This window comes from Coregonus clupeaformis, chromosome 20 (assembly GCF_020615455.1).
Source record: "Coregonus clupeaformis isolate EN_2021a chromosome 20, ASM2061545v1, whole genome shotgun sequence".
NCBI classification, from domain to species: Eukaryota; Metazoa; Chordata; class Actinopteri; order Salmoniformes; family Salmonidae; genus Coregonus; species Coregonus clupeaformis.
The window spans coordinates 46823894-46846470 of NC_059211.1; the positions used below are offsets into that span (position 1 = coordinate 46823894).

At 45.7% G+C, this 22577-nt stretch overlaps 1 protein-coding gene across 11 annotated transcripts in view; it reads left to right on the forward strand.

Annotated features, from left to right (window-relative positions):
- Positions 1 to 22577, forward strand: part of LOC121533539 (CUGBP Elav-like family member 5) — a 242950-nt gene that overhangs the window by 26232 nt on the left and 194141 nt on the right. For all 11 annotated transcript variants that reach the window (XM_041839573.2, XM_041839575.2, XM_041839579.2 and 8 more), the window contains exon 2: positions 744 to 826. In XM_041839573.2, the coding sequence (XP_041695507.1) occupies positions 744 to 826 (83 nt within the window). The remainder of the gene's footprint in view (positions 1 to 743; positions 827 to 22577) is intronic.

Here is a 22577-nt window from a genome sequence, read left to right on the forward strand (position 1 = left end):
CAGGGAGCCCTGAGGCCTGAAGCCCTCCCCTCCTGCCCTCCATCCACCCTCCCTCCATCCCTCCCACCGTCTGCACAGTTTTCTAGTCCTCCCATCCCTCCCTCCCTCCCTCTTTCCCCCTCTCTGTCCTGCGGCCCTGCTCCCTCTCGCTGTCTCTGCTGCTGTCAGAAGGGTTCAGTGTTGTGCATCACGGCAGCATGGTAGGCACTTTGGACAGGGAGAGGCTGATCTATGGCACTGGGGCTGAGATAGAGAGATATAGATAGAGAGGGAGAGAGAAGAGAGAGAAAGAGCAAGAGAAAGTGAGGCACAGAGAGAGAGAGGAGGGAGAGAGAGAGAGAGAAAGAGAGAGAGAGCATTCAGCCTGAAGGCCAGCTGAAGATAGAGTTTATGTCTGGATTGAGAGTGTTCCCAAGTAGCAGCTCTTTCTGCTTCATTGTGAGGGACACTTCCCCTTTCCAGGGTGTTGTTTTTCATGACTGACAAGGGCCTGAGACTAAGCGAGGTTGATGGGGACCCAATGTTGTGGGTGGAGGGGATTCGATTGAACACAGTTGTTGCCGAGTGTTGTTGTGCCCAGTAACTGACCTAGGGTTGATATCTATTGTCAGTCTTGTCTTGTTTTGTGACTGAGCTAGTGTTGCCACTCCATGTTTAGTGTACTCTCTTTTCATCGGTGTTCAGTCCCCAGTGTTCAGATAGGCTTGTGTTAATATCTGCTCCCCCCCCTCTCTGTTTTTCAGGCTGCGCGTTCCTCACTTACTGCGCCCGCGAGTCGGCCATCAAAGCCCAGAACGCCCTCCATGAACAGAAAACACTGCCAGGGGTAAGTCTCTACCCACTTCACCACCATGCCATCTGAACACAGCCCACACCACCACCCACCAGCCTACTCCAACCCGCTCCAACCCCAGAGATAAAAAAAAAACTTTGGAAAATGATTCAATCAATAATCCAGGCTTTTAAGGGCCGGTTTGAACTGTTTAATGTGTCTGTTCTCCGGGGACTATAGCCAGCATTGATCAGATGCACTCCGCTCGCACTTTCTGAGGCAATGCCATCAAATGTCAATTCATTTGTTCTTTGCATTTGCTCAAATTGGTCTCTTTACAAAAGGCTTAGTGAGTCATTGTTGTTCACTTAGAAAAAGGGGAAAACAGAAATGATATGCACGAGGGAAGAAAGAGCCAATTTGAAAATAGGGAAAGGGCACTGTGTGAGAGAGGATTTCTGCGTTTATAAACCATATGTGTGCATAACTGTGCACAAAAGGTGTGCGTGTTCATGCACAGTATATGTGTGTGTAGTGTGTGCATCTCTGCGTTTGTACACAGTGTGTGTGTGTGTGGGAGTAGTCATCTGACTATTTCCCCCACTACGGCAGATAGCAAGTGACAAGGACATCGTCGGGGGCAGTAGTAATGCCGGGTCTCCTACAGAGACAGCATGGCTCAACATTACCGGGTCAGAGGAACATCACAGATAGACAGACCAACCCCCATCTCTGTGGAATAATACAAGAAGGAGCCTAGCCAAAAGGCACATGTTTCACATTAAACATGCAAATACTAACACTGCAAACTTTGAACATTTCTGGCGCTTTTCTCGAAAAACAAGTTGTTTCTTTTATCCTTCAAATTTGCCAAGCTCCAGGCTGGAGGGCTTTTCTTCTTCTTAAAGAGCATAAAAAAATTGAAAAAAATAGGTTGTTCTTTGAGAGAACGCCAAGGGATGCGTTGACGAAAGGCTATAACTGTGTTTAGCAGTGCGTTAAAGAGAGGGGGATTATTTCCCAGCTCATTCCACCCGGCTCGTAGTTTCCTCCGTCTCACAGAGTCGCTAATTGCGCCCCCTTGCCAGCCTGGGAGGGCATCCGTCAGGGTTGACCCACCACTGGGATTAAAAGGCGAGATGTAGATGAATGTATAAATGAGGGGTACGAGGGCACTGAGAGGCTGGCAGGGAAAACACAGTATCCAAACCATCTGGCCTCTGAAAGATTTAACATCCACAAGGATGGATGACCACCAAGCCATGTCAGGGAGAATTAACAGCCTCGTGTAACTCCTCAACTCCTCTCTCTACATGTATGTTTAATATATTATGCATCGGTTTGTTTTTGCTGGTAGACATGTTCCATTTACAGTACACAGTCACAAACACATGCATAAAATGGTAATCATGCACTTATATTGGGGCATCCAATATCATCCGACAAACTACGTTACCCATACAGTCCCGTCATACAATCCCCAGAAAGAGAATGCGTTCTCACACCGTATGAGCCTTCTAGGTTCTTCCCCACTAATATCCTACACTGTACTGTAGGACTCTGAAATGGTACTTTTCCATAAATCAAACCCCTCGACTGCTTGCCATTGAGTTGTAATTCCACCGAGTGTCACTTTTACTCATGGTGAATACACAGAGGTTAGCATGGCGGTGCCTTCCCTCTCACCACTGTGCTGTGAAACAGTTACCCCTTCTCCCTTGTTGCCTAGCCCCTGCTCTAGCCCCTGTGGAGAACCCCTGCCTCCTCTCTTCCTGAGATATAACATGTCACACAAATAGAACAGGCAGACGTTGCCGTGTGTCAGACCCCACCGAGACACCCATACGAAGGTGCGTACGTACACACGCATACACCCCCCCCCCCCAACAGAGCGAGATTCCCCTGTGGAAAAAGAGAATCAGATGGGTGGTCGGAGTTATAGCTACACCAGCTACACTCAACAGCGTTTCTGTACTGCATCCGGTAGTCAGAAAGACAACGTAGAAACAACACAGACACTACCACAGCGCCAGCCACTGTACCATTACTGGTAACACACCGCTACCATCAATCCGTCAGAGACGTTCTCCATCTATTGTACTCAGAAGAGAGAGGAACTGATAGTAGCATGTCTGTTTTCATGTTCAGGAAATGGCGACAGGGCCATGGACAGAAATAGAGTGAGAGAGAGAAAGAGAGAGGGGAATGATAAAGGGATAGATGAAAGAGACAGAGTGAGAGAACGTGTGTAGTAGATATGTTGTACTGTAGCAGGCTGGCTGTGCTCAGTGCATTGTGGATTGTGTGCTCTGTGGGCTGGAAAAGCTTCTCTGCGCTCAGCGGCCTCTCGCCAGCCAGCCATCAAGTCAAACAGCCAGACAGCCATCCAGCCAACCCCCCTCCCCCGTTGCTCTGCGCTGATGGTAAGTAGATATGCCAGTTGTTTGTTTGAAAATACTGCTTGATATGCAGTTTGCCAGGGGCTATGGTGTAATTAATGTAAACTAGGATTCCCCAGGAGAGGAGTTATGAGTTATTAACAATTGCGTTTTGTCATTAACTCCTTCACCGCTGGCTGTGCCCCCACTTAAAGATGTGTGATGTGATTGCCATCTGATCAATGTAAAACCAAATCAATATAGACAGTATATAAACATATAGTCAACATGAATGTATAGTACATATTCCAGGTGTATACAAGAACCCTTAAAGGCAACTGAGTTTCAGGCCCACCATTTCCCTCTTGCCTCCCTGCACACACTCCCTCATAATGCTACCTGGCCTTTCATGGGCTCATCAGGAATTGCTCACCACAATATTCGGAGGGCTATTGTCCGAGTCCCCAGGAAGACATTTGCTGCAGAAATGAATAGCATGCCCTGATGGCTGTGTACTGAGCTGGAATATAGATCTATGCGGTTCAGAGAGAGAGAGAAAGAGAGAGAGAAAGAGAGAAAGAGAGAGATAGAGACCCGGGAGGGCAGTGTGTGTGGCTACAGAGTGGGACAGGCTCTGACAGCTGTCCAGGTGCATACAGTACACTGCCATCATGTCAGGGCCCTCTGTGGATACAGAGAGTGGGGTGTTGTGAAAAACATGTGCACATGGCAGCTTGTCGTGATCACACAGCGCTCACATCACTGATCTGTATGTGTGTTATTGTGTACTGTATACAGTACTGTATATGTTTGTGTGCACGTGTGGTGTGTGTGCCTGTGTGTGTGTTGTGGGGCAGACAAGCAATCACAATGTCAGCTAGTTTGACGTTAATGCCACTAAATAAAAGAAAGGGCGTCCCTAGGCTATTTTCTAACAGTTTTTTAGATTGCTTGATGAACACTGCCTAGTTTGTTCTTAGAATGTTTAACAGTGGCAACGTGACAGACGCGACCTATCGGGGGAGACGTTTCTGAGACAGTTGGTGTGTCAGAGCTAGCCCCAGTCCCCTACACAAGTCCACCAGAGATTGACTTCACACACTCCACACACCAGCTCAGCATCATAGCAAATCCCACATCCTTCACATAATCCCTCCTCCCAAATCCAACTGATCCAAGAAAATAATCTAAATTTTTTCAGCCGTATACATATCAGTGTCCTTACCCCCTTCTTTGGACATGCGACCATGATGAAAACCAGTAATTGTCTATGTCAGGTGGCTGCTGGTGTATGTGCACAGCATGCATTTCCTTGTGGTATTAGTGCTGCTAGATCTGGGTTGACTGTAAGAGGATGGCAGTGATTCAGGATCAAGGTTTATGGAAATAACATCCGCATTAAACTCCAAATGAGAACAGGAAGAAGATTATGCTGTGTCACATACAGTGCATTCAGAAAGTATTTAGACACCTTGACTTTTTTCCCCAAAATTGATTAAATTGTATTAAATTGACAAAGCAAAAACAATTTATATAAAAACAAGAAAACGGAAATATCACATTTACATAAGTATTCAGACCCTTTACTCAGTACTTTGTTGAAGCACCTATGGCAGCGATTACAGCCTCGAGTCTTCTTGGGTATGACGCTACAAGCGTGGCACACCTGTATTTGGGGAGTTTCTCCTATTCTTCTCTGCAGATCCTCTCAAGCTCTGTCAGGTTGGATGGGGAGCGTCGCTGCACAGCTATTTTCAGGTTTTTCCAGAGATGTTAGATCGGGTTCAAGTCCGGGTTCTGGCTGGGCCACTCAAGGAAATTCAGAGACGTGTCCCGAATCCGCAAGTGCATTGTCTTGGCTGTGTGCTTACGGTTGTTGTCCTGTTGGAAGGTAAACCTACACCCCAGTCTGAGGTCCTGAGCGCTCTGGAGCAGGTTTTCATCAAGGATCTCTCTGAACTTTGCTCCGTTCATCTTTCCCTCGTTCCTGACTAGTCTCCCAGTCCCTGCTGCTGAAAAACATCTCCACAGCATGATGCTGCCACCACCATGCTTCACCGTAAGGATGGTGCCAGGTTTCCTCCAGACGTGACGCTTGGCATTCAGGCCAAAGAGTTCAATCTTGGTTTCATCAGACCAGAGAATCTTGTTTCTCATGGTCTGAGAGTCAGTTAGTTGCTTTTTGGCAAACTCCAAGTGGGCTGTCATGTGCCTTTTACTGAGGAGTGGCTTCCGTCTGGCCACTCTACCATAAAGGCCTGATTGGTGGAGTGCTGCAGAGATGGTTGTCCTTCTGAAAGGTTCTCCCATCTCCACAAAGAAACTTTGAAGCTCTGTCAGAGTGACCATCGGGTTCTTGGTCACCTCCTTGTCCAAGGCCCTTCTCCCCCGATTGCTCAGTTTGGCCAGGCGGCCAGCTCTAGGACGGGTCTTGGTGGTTCCAAACTTCTTCCATTTAAGAATGATGGAGGCCACTGTGTTCTTGGTGACCTTCAATGCAGCAGAAATGTTTTGGTACCCTTCCCCAGATCTGTGCTTCGACACATTCCTGTCTCGGAACTATACGGACAAATCCTTCGACCTCATGGCTTGGTTTTTGCTCTGACATGCACTGTCAACTGTGGAACCTTATATAGACAGGTGTGTACCTTTCCAAATCATGTTCAATCAATTGAATTTACCACAGGTGGACTCCAATCAAGTTGTAGAAACATCTCAAGGATGATCAATGGAAACAGGATGCACCTGAGCTAAATGTTGAGTCTCATAGCAAAGGGTCTGAATACTTATGTAAATAAATTATTTCTGTTTTTTATTTTTTTTAAATGTGCAAACATTTCTAAAAACCTGTTTTCGCTTTGTCATTATTGGGGTATTGTGTGTAGATCGATGAGGAAAAAAATAATTTAATACATTTTAGAATAAAGCTGTAACGTAACAAAATTTAGAAAAAGTGAAGGGGTCTGAATACTTTCCGCATTAAATTAATATGCTCTTATTAGCCACAGGTCTCACTTTTAGCCTTCAACAGACATGAAATATGCATGTTAAAACGCTACAGGAGCGGTTCAGGATGGATAACGTCTAAGAAAGAAGTGTCCAGGGTGCCGCTCTAAAACCCTTGGTTTAAGTAGTCCTGTCTAGCTCAGTTGGTAGAGCATGGCGTTTGCAATGCCAGGGTTGTGGGTTCAATCCCCAGGGGAGCCAGTATGAAAATGTATGCACTCACTAACTGTAAGTTGCTCTGGATAAGAGCGTCTGCTAAATATGTAAAATGTTTAATCCTGGGAGACTGTATGAGTCTCAGGCTGTTATTTAGTTGGTGTGAGCAGCCAATGAGCTCTCAGGTGGAGCCGCGTTTAGTCTGACAGCTCGGGGAGTCCAGAGTGCAGGGCTATTCTTAAAAAAAAAAGCTCTGTTGATTCATTGAGATGACAATGAAGTGGGTTTGTGGATTGTGGAGCTCTAAAGGTTTATATCTGTGGCCAGGCATGTCGGAATGTTATTACCCTGGCCAACTTTCAGTGATTAGTAGAAAGCCCTGACGGCGTCAAAGAAGAGGGTGGTATATGCACCATAAGTTTACGCTTATGAAGCTTTATTGTGATGCACTCTTATTATAGATTCCACCGTGCCACAGAAATATTACTGCAGTGCCAGTGGCAGCATGTTAGGACTAGGAAGGAGGGAAGGAGGGAGGGAGGGAGAGAGAGAGGGTGAGAGAGAGAGAGAGAGAGAGAGAGAGAGAGAGAGAGAGAGAGAGAGAGTGTGCACTTGTATGTTTGTGTGTGTGTGTGTGTGAGGGGGGGGGGGGCTGCTGTAATGGCACTAGGGTGTAATGTACGCAGTAAAGAGCTGCTGTACCAGAGTGCTCCTCAGGGACCTAAATCCCCACACCCCTGGAGCAGCAGCCAGAAATAGACTAAAACACATAGGGCTGGCTAACTGTTGGGCTTTGTGTTGTTTTTCCCCCTCCCGCTCTCTCTCTTTCCTTCCTCCTTTCTTCTTTTCTTTTTTGTGGTAGATTAGCCACATATTTAGACAACCCGCCTCCTCCCAGGGGGCTTTGCTGCTGCTTAGGGTATTTAGCAGAAAGCTGGCTTTGCACTCAATCTGGTCTCAGAGTATTTCTTATAATTCTGTATGTAAATCCGTCACACTCCATTTAGTATGATATGTTAGGTTTCGTATGGAATGTATTCATTTGTCGAAATCCATCACACATTTCGTATGATATGTTACTAATTTGCTAAACGTATTATATGTTACGAATTCTAGCTAGGTGGCTAGGTGGCTAATGTTTGCTAGCTCGCTAACGTTAGCTAGGCTAGGGGTTAGGGTTAGGGGTTAAGGTTAGGGTTAAGTTTAGGAGTTAGGTTTAAGGGTTAAAGTTAGGGGAAGGTTTAAGGTTAGTGTTAGGTGAAGTGTTAGCTTAAAGGGTTAAGGTGAGGGTTAGAGGAAGTGTTAGCTAACATGCTAAGTAGTTCCAAAGTAGCTAAAAAGTAGTAAGTAGTTGAAAAGTTGCTAATTATCTAAAATGCTAAGGGTTTCAGTGATGAGATTTGAACTTGCAACCTTTTGGTTGTAGATGTTTGTGTTATACACCCACCCATCCGACGATCCGTGTTTGTCTTAAGTAACCATCTGTCTTATGTAACCATACCAAACGTAACATATCATACTAAATGGAATGTCTCGGATAATACGAAATGCTCTGAGACCAGGTTGTTGCACTCTGCACCTGCTTTAAAGTGGAACTGACAGCGCTTTAACTACTTTACAGATATGAAACAAACAGACAATCATAATATCAGTCAAAAATATACAATTCCCAGTTTATGCTACAAAATCAACTTTATGAGAGGTTTTAAAAATAGGTTCTATTTGACTCAACATTCCATGTCGTACACTAAGGCATTGTTGGCAGAATAGATGAAAGCAGTTCAATGCATGATTCATATAATTCACCAATACATTTCTTGGTAGTCCAACAAATATTGCTATCAGGTTGTACATCATAGCTGGCCTGGTACATTGTTTGCTGCCTACATTCGGGATGCACTCTTTCAGTTTCAATGACTCAATGTTTTGGAAAAAAACTGATGAATGTAACTAAGGCTGGGAATGTCAATACAATTAAACTAGCAAGGGCAATGATCACAAGTCAGTCATAACGTGGCTAATATGCTAGCATATCTATTTATGTAGGAAGTTAAAAACACAGACCCTAACGTTAGCTAGATATCTAGCTAGCTAGCTGCTAGGAGGACGTCATGTCATTGGAGGAGTGGGTGAGTGACTGACTTTTTCCCCTCGTATCATTTTTCGGTGGCCACACAGCTAGAGATGAGTGTGTCATTTGGTTAGCTAGCAAGAAATGTGAATCGCTTTGCTAGCTAGCTATGCTGAACGATTGTTATCCAGTTAACATATCTCTTGCCTTCGCAAATGCACTCTGGCTAGTTATCTACTCTGATTTCAGAGTACTCTTGTCTGAGTGTGCCAGAGCGCATAATAACTGATGAATTTACAAACGCGCAACACCCTTTGAATATGACCAGTTGCAGTAAACATAGGCAAAAAAAAGTAATAGTTAGTCAAGAATGCTCTAGATAACATGTAAACAGCCTAACCAAATCTGCTAGGGCAAGTAAAATGGTCAGTGAGGTGTTCTCTTATTTGTGGCTGGAAGTAGCTAGCTAGCAAGCTAGCCAACTTTAGCCAGTTAGCTTGGGTGCTTGGTTGGGACAATGCATGCATTGGCAGGCAAGCTGCAGAAGGACGAGCAGGCTGTTCCCCATCGTTTATCAGTGCAATTTTGACGGCCAACTAGCTGAAAAAGTTTGAGGGGGTTTATCTAATGTTCCTTTGTTAGATTTTAGCTCATCTTGCTCTGGCTAGCGTTAGTTGTTGATCTTGTTGTTGATGATGTGCATATAGGGAAAGATAGCCTACCTTTTTATGGTTGTCTGATCAATAGGCTCCCGAGTGGCGCAGTGGTCTAAGGCACTGCATCTCAGTGCTAGAGGTGTCACTACAGACCCTGGTTTGATTCCAGGCAGTATCACAATCCGGCAGTGATTGGGAGTCCCATAGGGCGGTGCACAATTGGTCCGGGGTAGGCTGTCATTGTAAATAAGAATTTGTTCTTAATCGACTTGCCTAGTTAAATAAAGGTTAATAGGACTGGAATGTTCCTAAATGTAAGAGGACTCCCATGGTATTTAGCTACATATTTGCAGAAATCCATTCAAGTGTATTTTGTGGCTTTTGCCGAATGCGTTCTAATTATCTAAAGTAGCACAGTTGCAACTGCCTGTAAACACACAGTCCAGTTCAAAGTGAACGATGGCAGGACCTTGTGGCAAATGGCTTGTTTGCATATAGGCCTACTGTACCTCTGATTGGCTATGGCACACCGGTCTGCGTAGACCACGGTCCTGGACGAGACAGATGTTTTTATTAGGTTTTATTTACTGCAATGTCTATTAATTGTCCAAACGCATGGCCGCTTTCCCACTCTATATTGCTATAGAATTTTCACAAATGCCTTAGTATAAGTAATTCCCAAACATTCTAAGAATGTACGAAAATGACCATATCTAAGTGCTCGCTTGTCAGAAAATGTAAAACAAAGTGTCATATTCTTCCTGGGGGTGTATAGGAACAGATTTTAAGAGAAGGAACTACGATAAAATGCTGAAACAAAACACTGGTTGCTATACGGACATTTTATGGCTTGTTTTATGTTCCGCAGGTAGAGAGGGACAGGGCTGGAACAGCCATAGACATAGTTTGGGAAGTTTGTATTCCAGAATCCAGCAAACTCTGCAGCGGTGGTTAGCTAAGGTTTTTTGGATGATGTGGTCACATCTTGATGCAGAGAGACAGGGATGTAGTTGTTATGGTGATGTATGACCTGGAGGAGACTCAGTACGGGACATCTCTTAACACCAACACCAGGAGCTTTGGAATAAGCTGAAGCAGAGAGACTGCCCTATTGGGTTATTCCCCACTGTGACACACTGTAACACGGTGTCCACCCTGAGGATAGAACAATGGCACTGTCAACCACCACCACCCTCTCCCCATGTGACTTTGACTTGTGGCTCATACTGAGAAAATAGCCTGGGAAACAGAATAATCTAACAAACCTGCCCATTAAGCCACTTCGTCATGTGAAGTGTGCTATTTCTTATCTGAGGTACAGGTTGAAAGAAAGAGATGAATTATTAATGTTTCTTATTTTTAGCCTCTTTAACCTATTTCTGGTTGTGGCTGGAGACCGGCCTTGTGTCTGTGGGATTGAGTCATGTGACGTTGTGATCTGGGTTAGCTAGTTAGCAGTGTGACGCTAGTCTGATGGTGATGTCTGCCAGGCTGCTAGCCGCGCCCACTATGACCTGGCTCGGTTCAGTTCTGCTTGGCTCGGCTTGGTTCGGCCTGGCTCTCATCTCTCTGTCTGTTTCCCTGGCGGGCCAAACCAGATGAGTCCGGTTCCGTTTCAGGCCAGGAGGAGGAGCGGGGCAGAGTGGAGAACAAGGCCCAGATAACGTGACTGCCAATCCATCTTGGTGTCCCTGAACACGCCTTTGCAGGTGTGTGCCACTGCCTGCAGACAAACACACACACACAAAAAGGGGAAGAGACTGCGTGTGTATGACAAAGTGTGGTCCTGAATAGAGGTGTGTGTGTGGAGGTAAAAAGATTAGCGCCGCCCCAAAACAGGATATTGAAATAGACAGGGTGAGAGTTTAGGAGGCACTTGAAGCAACTGGAAAACATGAAGGGCACACTTAAGAAACATCTTCCTGTACTGCTAATTGGAGTTGGCACCGCACTGCCCATGCCTGATGCATCTGGGAACGAGAGACAGGGGTGTGGGAGGGGGGCCAAAATATTGAGAGAGAAGGGCAGAGTGAGAGGGTAGGAGAGGGTGAGAGAGAGCGAGAGAGAGGTCCACCTATACAAGACAGCAGTGCCCACCTTCGTCCGGACCCTAAAGGAGGAGTTGGGCCCTCAACCACAGCCCCAACACCTCACACAGAAGCAACAGATCAACAGACACCCCGCCCAGACCAGCGAGACACTCTCCCAGACCTGTGGGACCCCCCTCCCCGGACCTACACATAGAGGACCCACGCCGAGAGGACCTACATCCAGACCACAGCACCACCAGCCACATCCACACCCCCACCCCAACCAATCAACACCCCCCCAAGTCAACCATGCCCACACCCCATTTAGGCCCCCTCAGATCAGACCTATGCCCCTCCTGCCCACCCCATGCTCCCCACTCCTGCAAAGAGGGCCTCAAAATGAAAGTCACACATACGCCCAGGTCGTGAGCAGGCAAACAGGCCCAACCCCCACTCTTACACTAGCCCAAGCCAATGGAATGTACCAGATACTCAGCAGGCTCTGCTCACACCTACTGGTCTGAGGCCAAACCACACGACTAACCTTCACTATCTCATCCTGGAATATCCCAGGCCTGAGGTCATCTGCCTTTGGCCTAAAGAGCAGGAACCTGGACTTCACCAAAGAAATCAGAAATACAGACATTGTCATCCTACAAGAAACATGGTATAGAGGAGATGGACCCACTGGTTGCCCTCCAGGTTACAGAGAGCTGGTAGTCCCATCCACCAAACTACCAGGTGGGAAACAGGGAAGGGACTCAGGGGGTATGCTAATTTGGTATAGAGCAGACCTAACTCACTCTATTCAATTAATCAAAACAGGAACACTTTACATTTGGCTAGAAATTCAAAAGGAAATTATCTCAACAGAGGAAAATTTCCAACTGTGTGCTACCTATATCCCCCTACTAGAATCCCCATACTTTAATGAAGACAGCTTCTCCATCCTGGAGGGGAAAATCAATCATTTCCAGGCCCAGGGACATGTACTAGTCTGTGACGACCTAAATGACAAAACTGGAAAAGAACCTGACATCCTCAGCACACAAGGCGGACAAACACATACCTGGAGGTGACAGCATTCCCTCCCCCATATGCCCCCTTAGGCACAACTATGACAACATAACCAACAAAAACGGGTCACAACTCCTGCAGCTCTGTCGCACACTGGGTATGTACATAGTCAATGGTCGGCTTCGAGTGGGATCCTATGGTAGATACACCTACAGTGAGGGAAAAAAGTATTTGATCCCCTGCTGATTTTGTACGTTTGCCCACTGACAAAGACATGATCAGTCTATAATTTTAATGGTAGGTTTATTTGAACAGTGAGAGACAGAATAACAACAACAAAATCCAGAAAAACGCATGTCAAAAATGTTATGAATTGATTTGCATTTTAATGAGGGAAATAAGTATTTGACCCCTCTGCAAAACATGATTTAGTACTTGGTGGCAAAACCCTTGTTGGCAATCACAGAGGTCAGACGTTTCTTGTAGTTGGCCACCAGGTTTGCACACATCTCAGGAGGGATTTTGTCCCAATCCTCTTTGCAGATCTTCTCCAAGTCATTAAGGTTTCGAGCCTGACATTTGGCAACTCGAACCTTCAGCTCCCTCCACAGATTTTCTATGGGATTAAGGTCTGGAGACTGGCTAGGCCACTCCAGGACCTTAATGTGCTTCTTCTTGAGCCACTCCTTTGTTGCCTTGGCCGTGTGTTTGGGGTCATTGTCATGCTGGAATACCCATCCACGACCCATTTTCAATGCCCTGGCTGAGGGAAGGAGGTTCTCACCCAAGATTTGACGGTACATGGCGCCGTCCATCGTCCCTTTGATGCGGTGAAGTTGTCCTGTCCCCTTAGCAGAAAAACACCCCCAAAGCATAATGTTTCCACCTCCATGTTTGACGGTGGGGAGGGTGTTCTTGGGGTCATAGGCAGCATTCCTCCTCCTCCAAACACGGCGAGTTGAGTTGATGGCAAAGAGCTCGATTTTGGTCTCATCTGACCACAACACTTTCACCCAGTTCTTCTCTGAATCTTCAGATGTTCATTGGCAAACTTCAGATGGGCCTGTATATGTGCTTTCTTGAGCAGGGGGACCTTGCGGGCGCTGCAGGATTTCAGTCCTTCACGGCGTAGTGTGTTACCAATTGTTTTCTTGGTGACTATGGTCCCAGCTGCCTTGAGATCATTGACAAGATCCTCCTGTGTAGTTCTGGGCTGATTCCTCACCGTTCTCATGATCATTGCAACTCCACGAGGTGAGATCTTGCATGGAGCCCCAGGCTGAGGGAGATTGACAGTTATTTTGTGTTTCTTCCATTTGCGAATAATTGCACCAACTGTTGTCACCTTCTCACCAAGCTGCTTGGTGATGGTCTTGTAGCCCATTCCAGCCTTGTGTAGGTCTACAATCTTGTCCCTGACATCCTTGGAGAGCTCTTTGGTCTTGGACATGGTGGAGAGTTTGGAATCTGATTGATTGATTGCTTCTGTGGACAGGTGTCTTTTATACAGGTAACACGCTGAGATTAGGAGCACTCCCTTTAAGAGTGTGCTCCTAATCTCAGCTCGTTACCTGTATAAAAGACACTTGGGAGCCAGAAATCTTTCTGATTGAGAGGGGGTCAAATACTTATTTCCCTCATTAAAATGCAAATCAATTTATAACATTTTTGACATGCGTTTTTCTGGATTTTGTTGTTGTTTTTCTGTCTCTCACTGTTCAAATAAACCTACCATTAAAATTATAGACTGATCATGTCTTTGTCAGTGGGCAAATGTACAAAATCAGCAGGGGATCAAATGCTTTTTTCCCCTCACTGTATAGCTCATCTCTTGGCAGTAGTACTGTAGACTACTTTATCACTGAACTCAACCCAGAGTCTCTCAGAGCATTCACAGTCAACACACTGACACCCCTATCAGATCATAGCAAAATCACAGTCTACTTGAACAGAGCAATACTCAATCATGAGCATCAAAGCCAAAGGAACTGAATAATATTAAGATATGCTATAGATGGAAGGAAAGTATTGTGGAAACCTACCAAAAAACAATTACAGTGGCTTGCGAAAGTATTCACCCCCCTTGGGATTTTTCCTATTTTGTTGCCTTACAACTTGGAATTAAAATGGATTTTTGTGGGTTTCTATCATTTGATTTACACAACATGCCTACCACTTTGAAGATGCAAAATAAAAAAAATTGTGAAACAAACACGAAATAAGACCAAAAACAAGAAAACTTGAGCGTGCATAACTATTCATCCCCCCCAAAAGTCAATACTTTGTCCTGCTGGAATGTGAACTTCCGTCCCAGTCTCAAATCTCTGGAAGACTGAAACAGGTTTCCCTCCAGAATTTTCCTGTATTTAGCGCCATCCATCATTCCGTCAATTCTGACCAGTTTCCCAGTCCCTGCCGATGAAAAATATCCCCACAGCATGATCCTGCCTGGATGGTGTTCTCGGGGTGATGAGAGGTGTTGGGTTTGCGCCAGACATAGCATTTTCCTTGATGGCCAAAAAGCTCAATTTTAGTCTCATCTGACCAGAGTACCTTCTTCCATATGTTTGGGGAGTCTCCCACATGCCTTTTGGCGAACACCAAACGTGTTTGCTTATTTTTTTCTTCAAGCAATGGCATTTTCCTGGCAACTCTTCCGTAAAGCCCAGCTCTGTGGAGTGCACGGCTTAAAGTGGTTTTATGGACAGATACTCCAATCTCCGCTGTGGGCTTTGCAGCTCCTTAAGGGTTATCTTTGGTCTCTTTGTTGCCTTTCTGATTAATGCCCTCCTTGCCTGGTCCGTGAGTGTTGGTGGGAGGCCCTCTCTTGGCAGGTTTGTTGTGGTTCTTTCAATTTTTTAATAATAAATGTAATGGTGCTCCGTGGGATGTTCAAAGTTTCTGATATGTTTTTGTAACCCAACCCTGATCTGTACTTCTCCACAACTTTGTCCCTGACCTGTTTGGAGAGCTCCTTGGTCTTCATGGTGCCACTTGCTTGGTGGTGCCCCTTGCTTAGTGGTGTTGTAGACTCTGGGGCCTTTCAGAACAGGTGTATATATACTGAGATCATGTGACACTTAGATTGTACACAGGTGGACTTTATTTAACTAATTACGTGACTTCTGAAGGTAATTGGTTGCACCAGATCTCATTTAGGGGCTTCATAGCAAAGGGGGTTAATACATATGCACGCACCGCTTTTCCGTTATTCATTTTTTAGAATTCTTTGAATTAAGTAATTTTTTTCATTTCACTTCACCAATTTCGACTATTTTGTGTATGTCCATTACATTAAATCCAATTAAAAATCAATTGAAATTACAGGTTGTAATGCAACAAAATAGGAAAAACGCCAAGGGGCATGAATACTTTTGCAAGGCACTGAATCAACGAATTGTCGAGGGCGCTAGAACAGTCTGCATCACCCGGCCTCACCATACTAGAATCTGAAGTCAAATGTCTACTGTTTGCTGATGATCTGGTGCTTCTGTCACCAACCAAGGAGTGCCTACATCAGCACCTAGATCTTCGGCACAGATTCTGTTAGACCTGGGCCTTGACAGTAAATCTCAGTAAGACAAAAATAATGGTGTTCCAAAAAAGGTCCAGTTGTCAGGACCACAAATACAAATTCCATCAAGATACCGTTGCCCTAGAATACACAAAAAAACGATACATACCTCGGCCTAAACATCAGCGCCACAGGTAACTTCCACAAAGCTGTGAACGATCTGAGAGACAAGGCGAGAAGGGCCTTCTATGCCATCAAAAATAACATAACATTTGACATACCAATTAGGATCTGGCAAAAAAAACTTGAATCTGTTATAGAACCCATTGCCCTTTATGGTTGTGAGGTCTGGGGTCCGCTCACCAACCAAGAATTCACAAAATGGGACAAATACCAAATTGAGACTCTGCATGCAGAATTCTGCAAAGAAAATCTCAGTGTACAACGTAAAAAACCAAATAATGCATGCAGAGTAGAATTAGGCTGATACCCGCTAATAATCAAAATCCAGAAAAGAGCCGTTAAATTCTACAACCACCTAAAAGAAAGTGATTCCCAAACCTTCCATAACGAAGCCGCCACCTACAGAGAGATGAACCTGGAGAAGAGTCCCCTAAGCAAGCTGGTCCTGGGGCTCTGTTCACAAACACAAACAGACCCCACAGAGCCCCAGGACATCAACACAATTAGACCCAACCAAATCATGAGAAAACAAAAAGATAATTACTTGACACATTGGAAAGAATTTACAAAAAACTGAGCAAACTAGAATGCTATTTGGCCGTAAACAGAGAGTACACAGTGGCAGAATACCTGACCACTGTGACTAACCCAAAATTAAGGAAATCTTTGACTATGTACAGACTCAGTGAGCATAGCCTATTTGCACATCATAACAACACTGTATATAGACATAATATGACACTTGAAATGTCTTTATTCCTTTTGAACTTTTGTGAGTGTAATGTTTACTGTTCATTTTTGTATTGTTTAATTCACTTTTGTTTATCATCTATTTCACTTGCTTTGGCAATGTAAATATATGTTTCCCATGCCAATAAAGCCCTATAAATTGAAATTGAAATAGAAATTGAGAGAGGACACAGGGTCATGTTGACAGCTTTAAGCCTTACCTTCAGCGGGATGTGGGAACGGTTCTCCATGTTAAAACAGCCGCCCCCCCCCGAGCCGTGCTGCGGAGCGGGAGCCCACTCCCCTTAGTCCCCTGGATCCAGCGGGCTCATTTGTAAGGCAGATCTGTCCCAGGACGGAGCACAGAAGGTAGAGGGGGGCTGGGCCGAGCTATTTGTCAGCAAAAATCAGGGCTGATGCAATACACCGTCTGCCGGGGGGCGAGGAGAGGAGGCTGATTGACTGGAGGCAGGTGGGGACTGATTGCTCATGACACCCCCCCACCCAAGGCCTGATTAGGCCGGTGGCACTCTGGCAGAACCAAGCGGAGGGGGACAGTGTGTGTGAGGTTGGGGGGTAGTGACCCGGAATATGAGTGTGTAGGGGGGCTGGCCATGCCCTCTCATGTGGAAGTGTGTATTAGCATTTCAGAACAGAACAGATCAGAGGAGAGCCGGCAGTACAGTATGGGGCCCAACTGGCTGGAGAGCCATCATGGTCAGTAAGGCTGCTCCAGAGCCCACAGCTTTCTTTTACCTTCAATTTCATCACACTAGAAGCTTTTGGATCTGTGTTTTGTATGCATTGTTTACTTTATAGATATGATCTCGGAAGGTGACAAGGTGACATGCCTGGGTTCTACACTTATTATGTGAGTATTCATATAGAAGCCTGATGGAAATACGCAGTCAAAAATAAAAGCCACAAATAAAGCTATCCCACGTTTCCTGACAGCAGCTAGCTAGCTATAGTCTTCGGTTTGTAAACTATTTTAGTGAGAGTTGCCTGCAATGATAGCTGTGCTTTAATAATTAATAGTAAAACAGTTTACTGGATGTCTTCCAGCTGACTTTTAGGTCAAACACAATTTTTCCCTTCTCAACGATAGCAAGGCTACAACCTGTACCTGAGAGGGGCTGTTGGGGACACCCACGTCATTTGGTTGTGTTGCTGTTGTTGGCAGAGGTTGTTGACGACATGGAGGGAGGGAGGGCCATGTGTGGTTCTCAGACAGCATGGTCCCCCACTCCAGCACATCCCCAAATCTCCCCCTATACAGCTGGGACGCATACACCCGCAGTGTGACAAGGGAAGCAATTTGACGTCGCACTGCTCTGCAGGGTTAGCCGGTCTGCATCTCTAAAAGCGTCTCCCTGTGAGTTCTCACTCATTAGGTCTGGGTAGGAAGTGTCTTTCTGAAGGCAGGAAGGAGAAAGAGAGCGAGCAGTGCCGTGTGAAGCAGTGAGTTGTGGAGATGATGATGATGGGGAGATGGGAGGGGTAGATGTGTGGGAGTGAGAGACGAGAGGTGGGTTGGTCTGGGGCCCACTGCCGACCACCGCTAGGCTGGCGGTTCTAACCAGCATAGAGCGGCCTGCTACAACGCTAGGCCGTCGCCACGGCAGCCACTCCATTATGGAGCAGCATGATGAACACCAAAGGCCTCCCAGGGACAATCATTAAGTTGTCAGCGTGGTGCTGTATAGAGCACTTCGGGCTGAGTTGAAATATTGCTGTGTTCTTTGGAAATAAAATGGAAGTAATCACGCGCCTTTGATGCCTCCAGATACCCCCAGATGCTTTGGTGATCCATGTTTTTCATATACAGTAATAGGAGTCTATTGTCCATGGAGCTTTGTCAATACATTAATACATGGTAGCGATGGGGGCCATAAAACCTTCTGCGGCAGTAACTCTGGAAACAACACTGGAACAATACCTATTTCTTCTCTTTTTTCTTTGTACTGTTTGTCTCCCTAATGGTGACTGTGTACAGTGCCTTGCAAAAGTATTCATTCCCCTTGGAGTTTTTCCTATTTTGTTGCATTACAACCTGTAATTTAAATTGATTTTTATTTGGATTTCATGTAATGGACAAATTGGTGAAGTGAAATGAAAAAAATAACAGAAAAGTGGTGCGTGCATATGTATATTCACCCCCTTTGCTATGAAGCCCCTAAATAAGATCTGATGGAACCAATTACCTTCAGAAGTCACATAATTAGGTAAATAAAGTCCAACTGTGTGCAATCTAAGTGTCACATGATCTGTCACATGAGCTCAGTATATATACACCTGTTCTGAAAGGCCCCAGAGTCTGCAACACCACTAAGTAAGGGGCACCACCAAGCAAGCGGCACCATGAAGACCAAGGAGCTCTCCAAACAGGTCAGGGACAAAGTTGTGGAGAAGTACAGATCAAGGTTGGGTTATAAAAAATATCCTAAACTTTGAACGTCCCACGGAGCACCGTTAAATCCATTATTAAAAAATGGAAAGAATATGGCACCACAACAAACCTGCCAAGAGAGGGCGGCCCACCAAAACTCACGGACCAGGCAAGGAGGGCATTAATCAGAGAGGCAACAAAGAGACCACAGCGGAGATTGGAGTATCTGTCCATTGGACCACTTTAAGCCATACACTCCACAGAGCTGGGCTTTACGGAAGAGTGGCCAGAAAAAAGCCATTGCTTGAAGAAAAAAATAAGCAAACATGTTTGGTGTTCACCAAAAGGCATGTGGGAGACTCCCCAAACATATGGATGAAGGTACTCTGGTCAGATGAGACTAAAATTGAGAAACTGGGAAACTGGTCAGAATTGAAGGAATGATGGATGGTGCTAAATACAGGGAAATTCTTGAGGGAATCCTGTTTCAGTCTTCCAGAGATTTGAGACTGGGACGGAGGTTCACCTTCCAGCAGGACAATGACCCTAAGCATACTGCTAAAGCAACACTCGAGTGGTTTAAGGGGAAACATTTAAATGTCTTGGAATGGCCTAATCAAAGCCCAGACCTCAATCCAATTGAGAATCTGTGGTATGACTTAAAGATTTCTGTACACCAGCGGAACCCATCCAACTTGAAGGAGCTGGAGCAGTTTTGCCTTGAAGAATGGGCAAAAATCCCAGTGGCTAGATGTGCCAAGGTTATAGAGACATACCCCAAGAGACTTGCAGCTGTAATTGCTGCAAAAGGTGGCTCTACATTATTGACTTTGGGGGGGGTGAATAGTTATGTACACTCAAGTTTTCTGTTTTTTTGTCTTATTTCTTGTTTGTTTCACAATAACAAATATTTTGTATCTTCAAAGTGGTAGGCATGTTGTGTAAATCAAATGATACAAACCCCCCCAAAATCCATTTTAATTCCAGGTTGTAAGGCAACAAAATAGGAAAAATGCCAAGGGGATTTTCGCAAGCCACTGTATGTACAGTCTCTACTAACCACTGTACTACATTTATGGTCCCTATACTACTGAAATGGTCGCTTCTAAGCACTGTGTGTGCCTGTGTATGTATGGCTCCTAAGGCCTATACACCTGTGTTAGTACAGCATGTTCCTGTCTAAGTGCTGAGTGCCTAGTGTGAATTTGCACTGAATGTACAGTATGTCCCCCACTAAGCGCTGAATGTCTGTGTTCTGTGTAGTGAATGTATGTCCCCCACTAAGCGCTGAATGTCTGTGTTCTGTGTAGTGAATGTATGTCCCCCACTAAGCGCTGTATGTCTGTGTTCTGTGTAGTGAATGTATGTCCCCCACTAAGCGCTGAATGTCTGTGTTCTGTGTAGTGAATGTATGTCCCCCACTAAGCGCTGTATGTCTGTGTTCTGTGTAGTGAATGTATGTCCCCCACTAAGCGCTGAATGTCTGTGTTCTGTGTAGTGAATGTATGTCCCCCACTAAGCGCTGAATGTCTGTGTTCTGTGTAGTGAATGTATGTCCCCCACTAAGCGCTGTATGTCTGTGTTCTGTGTAGTGAATGTATGTCCCCCACTGAGCAGCCAGCAGCAGGTCAAATGAGGGTGTTGTGAACTCCTGTGTGTTCTGCTGTCCCTGATGCTGTCCCTGATTTTGTCCCTGATTCTGTCCCTGGGTGTGTGAGGCAGGATAGAGTCATTTCTCATCAGACTCCGCCGCTAATGGTGCTCAGCTGAACCGTCGCCGTGGCAATGCCGGCAAACCGACAGTCCGCCGCACGGAGCCTGCAGAAACACACAAACACACGAACATGCAAGCACCACGCAAGCACTAAACACGTGCGCCCCCACGCACACACACAGAAGCACAAACAAACACACATGCATGCACACACACACACACATATACAATGCTAAATCCACTATCCACAATTCATGAGGTGTAGGGGCGGAGGACAAGACAACAACACATTTTTTTACTGGGTTTATTTGACCTGTTTTCCCTGATTTATTATTTATGATTCTATCAATCTGTGTGACACTGTGGCGGGCAGGGCCGGGTGCCTCAACTGCCTGCCTGTCTCCCTCCCTCCCTGCCTGCCTCCTTGCCTGTCTCCCTGCCTGCCTCCTTGCCTGCCTGCCTATCCGCCTGGCTGTAGGACTGGCTGTTCCTTTGTTCCGCCACAACAACCAGGCGGCCGCTGGCACATCAGGCCACACAGCCTTTCTTTCTAACCCAGAGGGGAGAAAGCCTTTCCTTATTCAACATCTTTATCCCCGATCTGAGTGGTCTGATTCATGCTTAGACATTATATCCCAGCACAAAGCACAGGGGTGATGATTGACTCTAATATTTGGTCTAGCTTAACTGTGTGTTTTTAGCTGTGCCTATTACTGCAGGATCATCAGCCCAGTCCCTGGAGGCTGCTCCCCAGTGCACTCCCCTGGAGCCAGGGGGAGAGAGGAAGGAAGAGGCCCCTGCCTCCCCCATGCATGCCTGCTGCCCATATCACCCTCCCTTTCTCTCTCCTAAATCCTATCCCAGCTAACAAGCCAAAGAACCCTGGCTGTCTCTCCCTCCCCTCCCTGCCTCCCAGCCTCCCCCACTGCTCCTCCACTGCTGACAGACTTAACTAACTTTACACCAGGACAAATGAGAAGCCATCAACACAGCAATGACAGTCTCTCCCGTCTTCCCACACATTTAAAAGCACTTTGTCTGTGCCAAGTGAATGACCAGCATCTGATAATACCAGATTTATTATAGCAGCGTCCCAGTGAAAGCTCTGCGGGTACGCTGCTTCTACTCAGGGTTTATTTCAGGTTGTGGCTAAGAACAGAACATAAAAGCCTTTACATTTGACATTTTAGTCATTTAGCAGACACTCTTATCCAGAGCGACTTACAGTTAGTGAGTGCATACATTTTCATACTTTACTCTCACATGGCTGCCATACAGCTCCTACAGGCCACCCCTATTGAAGACCTTGTGTATGCTTAATAGCAACCCTACTATGGCCTACAAAAATGGACATACGCAGCATAAGAAAAGAGTTCAAAGGTTATCTGAGGATCGCTGTAGAATGACACGTCAAAAAAATAAAATAACAAACAGCAAACAAATGTTAGACCGCCTTAGCTTGACTTATCAAGATGCCCAGCAGTGACATATATCCTTGCTTATCCTTGCTTATATTCTGTAATACACAGAGTAGCCCGAGGAAAATATGAAAGTCTTTCAATAAAAGATGAGATATGGAAACCAATGTTGTTTGCGATATGTGTAGCTAAAGGTAGGCTGTGTTTGATCCGCTCTTGGCTTGGTGGTCTGTCACAGCGATTGCATCTCGCCATGTCAAATATGGCAGTTTGGATTTGATGTGTACCAAGGCGAAAGGGAAGGCAGCTAGTGTATCCGCTTGGGGTTGTTTTGCACACGGACGGCACCTGTTAGGCATCCAGGGACACAGAACATCAGGCTGGTGTCAAACATCAGCAGGAGTTGAGCCCAGGCAAAATGACAATATATTTTTTATTCTTCTAGGCAGGCAGGCAGGCAGGCAGACAGGCAGGCAGTGTAAGACAAATCCTTTCTAATAGGAACCTGTGGGGCTGCAAGGAGGGGAGCGTGGTCAATACAGAG